The 10,489-nt window shown below is 33.8% G+C and overlaps 1 protein-coding gene and 1 long non-coding RNA gene across 3 annotated transcripts; both read right to left on the bottom strand.

Annotated features, from left to right (window-relative positions):
- Nucleotides 1–339: 339 nt before the first annotated feature.
- Nucleotides 340–2,782, bottom strand: BT1 (BTB and TAZ domain protein 1). Of its 2 annotated transcripts, XM_013000249.2 has the most exons (5): nucleotides 2,494–2,782; nucleotides 2,247–2,383; nucleotides 1,500–1,803; nucleotides 1,087–1,403; nucleotides 340–696 (listed from the first exon to the last, which is right to left on the bottom strand). In XM_013000249.2, the coding sequence occupies exons 1-5, from the start codon at nucleotides 2,635–2,637 to the stop codon at nucleotides 540–542; spliced, it is 1,059 nt and encodes a 352-aa protein (XP_012855703.2). In that variant the 5' UTR covers nucleotides 2,638–2,782; the 3' UTR covers nucleotides 340–539. The 2 variants fall into 2 exon arrangements, with proteins under 2 accessions (XP_012855703.2, XP_088679479.1); XM_088823353.1 differs by lacking the exon at nucleotides 340–696 and having other exon boundaries at nucleotides 1,083–1,403; nucleotides 2,494–2,772.
- Nucleotides 2,783–3,211: 429 nt separating this feature from the next.
- LOC105960340 (uncharacterized) lies at nucleotides 3,212–4,460 on the bottom strand. Its single transcript, XR_016033606.1, has 2 exons — nucleotides 3,822–4,460; nucleotides 3,212–3,545 (listed from the first exon to the last, which is right to left on the bottom strand). It is a non-coding gene; the product is annotated as an uncharacterized LOC105960340 (long non-coding RNA).
- Nucleotides 4,461–10,489: the final 6,029 nt, after the last annotated feature.

Genomic DNA, 10,489 nt, shown 5'->3' with positions numbered 1-10,489 from the left:
TGACGGGAATCGGAAATTTGGTTCCAATTTTCGATCCTAACCATGGAAATTATATGGTTATTTCATATGATTGATTCGTCTAGATATTTTCATGAATAGCTCTCGTGATAATGGAGTCGATCTAATTTCAATTCCAAGTTTTCAAATTAATTATATTAATCTCAATTTGAAGACCAAATCAAAAAAGAAATACCAACTACCCAAAATTAAATAACGTGACAAAATATGGATAACCTTGAAAACGTTGAATTGGTTCAATTCTTGTGAATTATACCACTTGCAATGACAACTTGTACATAATAATTAATATTTGTAACCAACCAACTGCAAATACAAAGATTTCTTAAAATAAAATTTAATAAATATAATAGATAGACAAAGACAAGCATCTAGTTGGCTTCCTATTCTCTTTTATGGCCTTGAATATCAACATTCAACACACAACATTTTAACTATTTTTACAAATTTCACGGCTCGATTAAACCGAAAAAAATACGAATTCTAAAAAAAATCGCTGCATTTTCCGTTTCGAGCTAGATTTATAACTTGACGCCTCGATTACCCATTGTCATTCTCGGTTCCCTCTTAGTGAGAGACAACGAAGACATAGCTTTAGCCGAAACCACCTTTCTCACTAGTAATTTCCAACGGGTATCGTTTCCTCTTCGGTTTTGTTGTGCCTTTAACTTGAATTGCCTGTCACAAACAATGTATTTATTAGATACTCAACAATTTCGTATTTTCGAGTCTATTTTCCGTATATTTAATTCACATTTAGAAATATCTAGAAGATGCATCATAAATGAATTATCAAATATCTCACGCTTTACACCACAAAAGGCAGACACATGGGGACTCCATGAAAAAAAATGAACAAATCACGACCCTACAACGACAGCTAAATTTACGTCTTTTTCGTAACGAAAAGATTGAATGTAATCAAGCAGATCTCAGCAAATCAAGATCCTAATCGAATCGATTAATCACAAGATTATTTTCCCTATTAACTTCATAAATCATGAATCAAAATCAAGAATCGATAGCTAAAACTTAAAGAAAAAAAAAAAAGATGCTCCATTTTTTTACCTGCACAAGGGGACTCTGCATTCATCGGGTTGATCACACATCGAAGAGTGCAACTTGAAAAGCTGCCACATTCTATTACAACGAGAGCATCCACCATTAACCCTCTTCTTACAAGCACCGAAATGCTTAATCAAATGCTGAATTCCTTGACAAACCGAAAAATTGCCACATGGACCCTTATGCTTGGTCACGTCCATGTCATACGGGCCGACGCTAGTGCAACCCTCTGAACATATATGCTCGAGACAATCCATCGCTTCACTTAGTTGCATATACAAACTCTGCTCCTTCCTATGCCTCATCGCCCTCTTTTTCCTCTGTTTTCGACCAAAAAAAAAAAGATTATTATTATATTATTCAACAAAACATATATATTATGATTATAATTTATATAAATATGTATGTATGTATACCTTTTCGGCTTCATCGATGAATTGTAGTATTTCGAGCTCGAGATAGGGATCGTGATTCTGCACAAACTTCCAGCCCTCGGTTTTTTCGACGGTTTTGAAATCGTTGGACAACAATTTCATGCACTTGAGGGAAAGATCAGGTGCATCGCACAATCGTGCGAGCTGAAGCACGTCGACTACATTTTCAACGTTCACTCTCTTTGCTAAGCCTGTTGTACATTTCTGCTTTAGCTGTGGTACTGAGTAAACATGGGACAAGGCCAGCAGGTGAATTCCATACTTCTCCATATCTTCTTCGGTACATCTGCGAGGAGAACGAGGGCATTTTAGTCATTTCCAATTAAAAATTTATTTTTTATTATTTTGTTTTTTTTTAATCCTGTCATTTTGGAGTTGTTGTATGTAATTCGCCGCGCCTACCAAAACAGTAGCTACGTATAAAAAAAAATTACAATGATTGATCGGCGGTGGTAAAAAGATGACACGTGTAAGAAGGATTGGAAATGGACGGCTGGTATTGAATCAAAGGCCAATATCTATTTCTCATTCTTAATTGGTCAAGTACAGCCGATTTTTCTTTTTTTTTTTTTTTTTTTTTTATAAATGAAATTTGATGCTTGAGATTTGGAAGAAGCAATGAATATTTTTAATGATTAAATTAAAAAAAATTGAAAATGAATATTTTAATGATTTTAAAATAAAAAATACGGTTGGTGTTTCCACGTCTGGATTGAAAGGAAAACTCACTTGGAGGAATAAAGGAACTGGATGAAGGCGGCGACGGCGTCGTACGGTACGCCGGGAATCGAGATTTTCTTCGCGGCGGTGCTCCGATGTTTCTGCGGCTTCTCTATAATGTTCTCCAGCACCGGCGTCGCCGAAGCCTGTAAAAAATAATTAATTTCCCAAAAAAATCAGAAAAAATAAACGCCATATTTTCATCAACCAGAATCAAAATCGAAGAGGAAAAACAAAATGAAAATCGAAGCAGTACCAATATCTTAGAGTGCGCAGGGATGCGGACGCCGTCGGAGGTGATGACGAGGATGTCGGTCTCCGGCATTTCGACGGCGCCGGCGATCGGAGGAATTGATTTCACCCTCCTCTGGGCGGAAAGTTTCTTCTTCAATTGCACCATGATTATCGGAGAAAAATCACTTGATTTTGTTCTGGGTAATTAATTAAAACAATTGTTGCGAAACGCGTTTGCGGTTGGAAATGATAAAAAAGGACGGAGTTGATTGTGATGAGGGAACGAATATGCAGCGTGTTCCTGTATTTATAAACGCCACGAATTTCGAAAATGTTTAAAAATTAAAAGGCTGGCAGATCCGACCCGGAAACCCAAACATCGACCCGCTTCATGGATCCCACCACGCGCTCGTCAAAGCGTGCGTTGCAACTGATGATGTGGGGTAATTTGGTCAAAGACAAAAACTAACTTGCGGTTTTTATGTTTAATTTGGTAGTAAATCAACAAGTTTTATTTTATTTCTTACTTGGGTTATACAATGATAATAGTAATTAGGGTTAACTGCAAAAAATCCCCTAAACTTTGGACGTTTTTGCGGTTTACCCCCTGAACGGAAAAAAGTTGCACGAGCATACCTGAACTTGTTAAATTGTTGCACCGATGATTAAAAAATCCATTTATAGCAAAATTCCTGCCTGAATTACACACGTGCAACTCACACGTGAAAATGAAGGGGCAATTTCGTCAATTCACAAGACTTTCAGATAAAAGAATAAAAAAAAAGGAGAACAGAAAAAGAAAAAAAAAGAAAAAGGAAAAATAAAAAAAGAAAAAGAAAAAAAGCCCACCCATCTTCTTCGTGTCCCTCTTGCTGCAAAAGAGGGGAAGATTTTTCACACCACCGCCACCACCATCTCTCTTCACCGCCGCCGCACCACCATCTCTCTCCAGCGCCGCCGCACCACCATCTCTCTCCACCGCCGCCGCACCATCTCTCTCCACTGCCGCCGCGCCACCATCTCTCTCCATCGCCGCCGCACCACCATCTCTCTCCACCGCCGCCGCACCACCATCTGAAATTATCATATAAAATTACTAAAAATTCAATATGAAAAATCCCTAATCTCCAATGAATTCATATCGAAAATTCATAATAATTTGGTCACAGCTTTCAAGTGTAGAAATTCTTCCCCTTTTTCGTAGTGATTTCGGGAAAAACACACACACACACACACACACACACGCATAAATGATAAATCCCAAATGAAAACAGAAACCCCACTAAACAGGAAACAGAAAAGAAAAAAATTCAATTAAAAAAATAAAGAAATTAAGGCGAGAAGTCTGACCTGGTGAAAACCGAGTTCCTTAGTGAGTGGGACACCGAGTTCAGCCATACAAGCCTGCATTCTATCATCGGAGCCGTACAAACCAGGGTACCTCTGAATGCATTTTCTCGAGAATAAGTTTCCGGCCGTCGGTTCGGCAAGGCGGACGGTTTGTGGGTGGCGATTGGAGAATAAGTCCTCGCCGCCGCAGGCGGCGGCGGCCGTGTGGGAGGTGGAAACCAGCTTCAATGCGTACACAACATACGTGGCGGAAACGAACAGAATCAGCCACACCATTAGCTTGGGCAGAGCTTTACCTTGTGAAGAAGCTGCCCCACCACCGATGTACTCCTCATCGAATCCCAGATGAATTTTTCCGGGTTATTTTGACCCGCTTTCATTTTTTTTCCTTTACCCCCAAAAAACAAAATTCAATTTTTCTTTTTATTCTTTTATCTGAAAGTCTTGTGAATTGACGAAATTGCCCCTTCATTTTCACGTGTGAGTTGCACGTGTGCAATTCAGGCAGGAATTTTGCTATAAATGGATTTTTTAATCATCGGTGCAACAATTTAACAAGTTCAGGTATGCTCGTGCAACTTTTTTCCGTTCAGGGGGTAAAGCGCAAAAACGTCCAAAGTTTAGGGGATTTTTCGCAGTTAACTCTAGTAATTAATACTTCTAATTAATATTGTTACAATAAGAGTATCACTAGTATCAATTTTTTTCCTTGTATTATATGTTGGTGAAATCTCTTACCTTTTTTCTATAATTTAGTTAGACAAAAACTAACTAATAATATCATAACTTGTGTAATTTAGGCATTCTAATAGCAACTCCAATTATAAAAATAGCTTATTAAGTAAATATGAAGACTTAGAGTCGGTTTGGCTAACCTTATTTTAAACAGTTGAAAAGTTTTTGCGTCTTAATAAGTTTTTTTTATGGGCTAAAAAGTTGTTACGTCTTAATTCTAGAATTAATTTTTAAAGTGTTTGGATAATGAGCTAATAAGCTATTTTTATAATAATCTTAAATAAAAGAGTGGAGTAGAATATTTTTTTAGTAAAAATATCTTATTTACTCACGACCAGCTTATTTTTGAATTTTTAAGTTTTTTTCTAAAACAAAATTATCAAACACTTTTAAAGAGCTTATAAGCTCTTAAACATCTTATAAATTTCATTTGTCAGCTTATAAGCTTAGTCAAACACCCTCTTAATTATCAAATATTTGAGATAATAATTTGATATATACTTAAAATCCATATATTCCGGTCATGGTTATCATATTAATTATCAAAACTTAGAGGGCGTAGATTAGATTTAATTTTTTTAATTGTGCCACAAATAGTATCTGTTGTTTGGATTACAATTTCAGCTTTTGACATCAAGAAAATGTCCGAAATGCCCTTGGAACATTTCAATAAGTCCAAATAATCAATGGAAGATTTTTAAAGGTTCTAAAATGCTGACAGGGAATTTGGATAAGGAGGTGGAGGGCAAATTGGAAAATGGAAAGGGGTCATTTGGAAATAAATTTAAATTGGCCTTTTGAGATCAGAAGCGTCTGAGAAACACTTGGCTCTCCCCCTTTTTATCCTATGTGTAATCCTAATCCCTTTGTAGCAGCTCACTTTTCCAACTTGTCATTAATATAATATTAAATAAAATAGTGCCATGCTGGATTGTAATTACACGTGGCATTAGCCCCAATTAAGTTCCCACTTGTAGAAAAGACCAAAGATCTTGACTTTGGTCTTTCAAGTAGGTAATAAATAAATAATGGTAATTTAATAATTTAATTTAAATTTTATGTTTTTGGTGTGGAGTGGGAAAAGGGGGTGAATACCCCTTTGCATCTATTGTGTTTTGGTTGGTTATTGCCTTTTCTTTTACAAACATTGCTAATGATTTTTTTAATTTTCTTTTTTTATCATCAAACATTTCTAATAATTATGTTGTTTGTAATCATATGGTCAAAATGCGTGTGGATTGTTTATATGTGTCACAAACAAATATCAGTGCATTGGGGCTTGGTCTAGGCGACAATCCACAGACGCTCAAGTCAGCCTTCGAATCGAGAGAAAAACCCCAAAGGAGATTCGGAAAATGTGATTAGTAAAAATTGATCAAGAATTACCTCTAATCTTCAAAGTAAATCATGAGCTTAGGCTAATTAAACTCAATAAGTTTAAATAAATGCAAGTGGCGTTCATTATTAGAGGACAATGTGGGCCTAAACTTATAATTGGCACCGCCTATTGGGCTTATAACTTTTTAGACCGGTTCTATTAGATTGTTTAATAATAGAGTAAATTACGAAAAAACCATCCATGTCTGGGTAATTACAATCACCCATTACTACGAATCTTTTTACACGTCCAAATCTATGGTGTAAAATTCAACAGAATCTTCTAGATTTCGTGGAATGTTCTCTAGTTTGTACTCGTGTTGTGCAAAAATCCAGCTTTTGATGCACCACAATCTAATATTTACAAGCCAAGAGACACATCTTATGATCATCTTGTTTCAAAATGTGGAGCTCGAATGGAATAAAACGTGTACAACCTGGAGAATATCGCACGTAATTTAGAAGATTATATTAAATTGGATACCATAAGAAAAAACGTATAAGAAGATTTGTAGTTGAGGAAATTGTTATAATTACCCAATTTTTTTTTATAATTTGACCTTAACTCAAAGATCAGTGTAACTCACTCTTAATAATATGATAAAAGAGTGTTAATGCTTGAAAGAGTTAGTCTTATATCTAATAAGAATAAAAAATAAAAAAATAAAAAATAAAATGACTGATTTTTGTGATTAAGCCACCGGAAAAACCTTCAAAATTGTCAAAACCAAGATACGGGTAGCAACTTATTAATAAGCGGTGCACCACTAACATATACACATATCACATCATTTTTTTTATTGTCCAATTAATAGCTCTTTACCAACCCTCATTAGGAGAGTTGGTACCTAGCCTTACCAATAGGGTAAAGGTCTAGGGTTCGAGTCCCCCCTCCCCTACTTCCCCTCGTAATGACTTGAATTACTTAAAAAAAAAAAAAAAAAAAATTAATAGCTCTTTGCCTAATTTATTTTATGGCAGGTTTTAAAGAATATGTGTTCACTTTTTCAAAATTCGAATATTTAAATAAATTTGTATATTTTAAAATGACAATTTGTTTTAAACATATTTTTATATATATTTCAATTAAATTATGGATGTATGAATGAGAAGAGCTGCGTGCGTGTATCCTAATAATCAGCAATCCCATACACTTTTGTGGATAAGATCTAATCGATAAAAAAAATCCCACGTAGTGGACACACATAATTTACCAATACAAGATTGAATTTATTTATTTATTATGTAATTTTAATAAACATTTAATAGTCAACACGAATTCCGCAGATCATTAGAAATAAAACGAAATTTAATGTGGCAAAAAAAAATATAGGAATGTTTTATTCAAGTTGTACCAGCTGACACTGCGCTTGGCCTAGTTGTACCTCAACCGCCCCCTCGCCGACGGTGTGTCGAAGCGAAATAATTGGTTAAGACTAAGAATCATTATTTTATTAATATTATCTAAGTCAAGGTGATTTAACCTTTTTTTATTAGATTATGGTTAGGACCCATAATTAAGGCGGACTTAACCGAAGCCCGATTATATTTGAATTGAGCTTGATTTTTAGTGAAGCAAGCTGGGTTTGAGTCATTTTATTAAATTTGATTAATTTATAAGACGAGTTTGAGCATATCATAGCTAACCTGAATAAAGCCCGCTCAATAAAATTAGTAATTAAATAATAATATATTTGTTATTTTAATGATATTACTCTACACAGAAGTTAGAAGTTACAAAAATATATCATTATTACTGATGATGCTATAAATAGATCACCTTAGATAGTTGATGTATAATGAGTTGGAAGACCAGGGTGGATCACTGGCTCACGAACTTGATGACCTTGAGATACCTACGATCACAGAACACATAAACTAAGCCGCGGGTTGATCCGGCGAAAACTCCTCCGACGCGACGTGCGGATAGTAGAAATAGTCCAGAGAATACATGTTGAAATATAGCTCAGATAATATGACGTACTTTAAGGAATGAGTTCAAATGATTATTTTTAATTTAGTTGAGATTGTCGGGCCCAAACCTTACTTGAAGGTGATTGAGCCTCGGTGATAGTGGTCATAAATATTGGGTTCGTGACCCATTAAATAAAGAAATTGTAGGCGCATTGAGTTGGCCAATTAGGCATATCAATTACACTAATAATTTTCAAAACACTCCCTTAATAATCACAGACACGAAAATTATTATCAATTTGTTTGTTTTTTCTTTTCTCCATCATCACACGTGACCAGCACAAGAAAAGACAAAAGTGACAAGGAAAAAATCTTCAAGTTCATTGAATTGTGTTGCAACTAGGATTCCCTTAATATAAGATTCTAAGTAAATATAGTATATTGATAGACAAAAATACCCTTCTCGTTAATTTTATTAGATACAGTTTATTCTCTTTAAGAAATCAGTATTAATTCATTATTGCAATTATAAAGTAATACATCATATAAAATAAGAAAAAAAAAATCCAAACTAACTATTAAAATGAGTTTAATGCATTCAAGATCTTTGTATTATTACTCTAATTGTTAAAAAAAATTATCCTATTATTTTTATATCAAAAAAGCCCATCTATGCAACTTTTTTAAATAAACAATACTTAAAAAACTCATCATCTAAAAAATTGTGTTTTAAAGATTCATTATATGTTTTTCAAAAAAAAAAAAAAGATTCATTATATGAGGATTTTGTTAATACTAATAAGTAATAACACATATGATCGTGACATATTTGAATTTTATATCTTCTAGGGTAAATTAAAACCACCTCCTGAAGTAAATGATAATTACAAATAAAAAACCTTCTTTTTGAGAAATTACATTCACCCCCTCGAAGTTTGCAGTTACAAAAGAGTGTTAATGTACGAAATCTACAAATTGCAGGGGTGAGTGTGAATATAGAAACATGAGGGGTTCTTTTTATAAATAAACATTACCTCAGGGTGCGGTTTTAATTTACCCCTTCTTCTATTTGCTTTTTCTAGTTGGGCTTGGATTGGACATCAGTTGAGTGAGTGGCCCCTATGCTTCCTGATATTTTCATTGGGGGCCCGATTATTAATGTCACTTTGTACTAAACATTTTGAGTAATTAAAACAATTTCAAAATAATAATAAAATTTTATATTAGCTTGTTTAATTAGATGGTTTTATTTTACAGATAAAATATTTACTACAATCAAAATTGAAATTTATTAAAATATAAAACACACGTAATCAATGAACCCATAGTATAGACACTATACTAGAAGGTTGTCATGAGATTGACCTGCATGCAAGTGTTTGCGGCCGAATCAAATTTAAATCGTTAAACATCGCTTTATGGTTACTATCAATCGACATAATTATTTAAAAAAAAATCCAAAAATACGCAATATAATGTAATGAGGATGTGTCGAAAGCATTTCAGTTTGGCTATTTAATGAAATTGCACACCGGTACAAAGAAGTAATCAATGCCCAAATCTCCGACTGTTCACCTAATAACGTGAATGAATCGACACTATCGTCGGTCGTATTGTATCATCTCTAGATATTTTAAGCTGCCATTTTATACCCTATTATAATTCATTTTATTCTTGTTATTAAACAAATTAAATCTTTTTTTTATTTTTATTTTCTATCTACTCCACGTGTATATTTAGATCTCCAATTTTTGTGGACAAGTACAATTTTTTCTTGTGCATATCACATCTCATGCGGCCATTTCTTATCTTGTGCATCTTTTTTCAAATTTATGTCAAGTTGAATATAATTTAATTAATAGTGATGGTATGGTATTATCCAACTTGTTCTTTATTTTTCCAAAGGAAAAAGAAAATTGAGCTCGAGCAACTTGATATTTTTATATGTAACTACTTTTTTTTAGTAATCGAGTCATACTCGAAAGCAAGTTTTCTAGGTGAAAGATGAATGTATACTTGTGTTCGTAACATTAGAAAATCGATATGTGAGTAAATTGATTTTTTGAATTGAATATCGTGCATTTTAATTTGATTTTAGTATTTAAAGCAAACATAATATGTAGTTTGGGGTTTGGGGGTTTATTTGACGAGATATATGTGGATATGATGTGACAAACTCGAACTAGCGACTGCTGGTAAAGAGAGATTCGAACTTAAGTCAATTAACACAAACTCACGTGCTCCAACCACTGAGTCAACCTTGCAGAACCGTGACTCAGATTTCCCTTTAATAACTACCATAAAAAAAAGTACTTTGGAAATAAATTTATTAATAATATACTATTGTATATATCCATTTTGGGATTATTCTATGAAAAATGGGGCACCATGGCAACTATTTTGGGCCACAATTAAATGTGTGCACACCCAACTTATAGTTTGGTGGACTTAATTATTTGTGGTCGGCTGAATCTTTTATTGTGAAAGTTTAAAGATGATTCGTTATTTTGGTAGCAATTTTGTGGATGATGTAATTTGGCAATTTTTCAATTATATTCAGCTCAAATGGTGATATCTCAAGAGAGAAGATATAATAAGAATTCTTAGGCTTTTATGGTACTTTAATTATTGATGATTTTATT

The sequence above is a fragment of the Erythranthe guttata genome, chromosome 9 (genome assembly GCF_056151865.1).
Source record: "Erythranthe guttata isolate IM_541 chromosome 9, IM_541, whole genome shotgun sequence".
In the NCBI taxonomy this organism is placed as follows: Eukaryota; Viridiplantae; Streptophyta; class Magnoliopsida; order Lamiales; family Phrymaceae; genus Erythranthe; species Erythranthe guttata.
This window is presented reverse-complemented; position numbering and strand designations above follow the sequence as displayed.

Bases quoted from the DNA above. Each gene is read 5' to 3' on its own strand.
- BT1 (XM_013000249.2), bottom strand. From the start codon at position 2,637: ATGGTGCAATTGAAGAAGAAACTTTCCGCCCAGAGGAGGGTGAAATCA. The intron at 2,384-2,493 runs GTACTGCTTCGA...TATTTTTTACAG, and splicing joins CTGCGCACTCTAAGATATTG to GCTTCGGCGACGCCGGTGCT. The intron at 697-1,086 runs GTAAAAAAATGG...TGTTTGTGACAG, and splicing joins TGCAGAGTCCCCTTGTGCAG to GCAATTCAAGTTAAAGGCAC.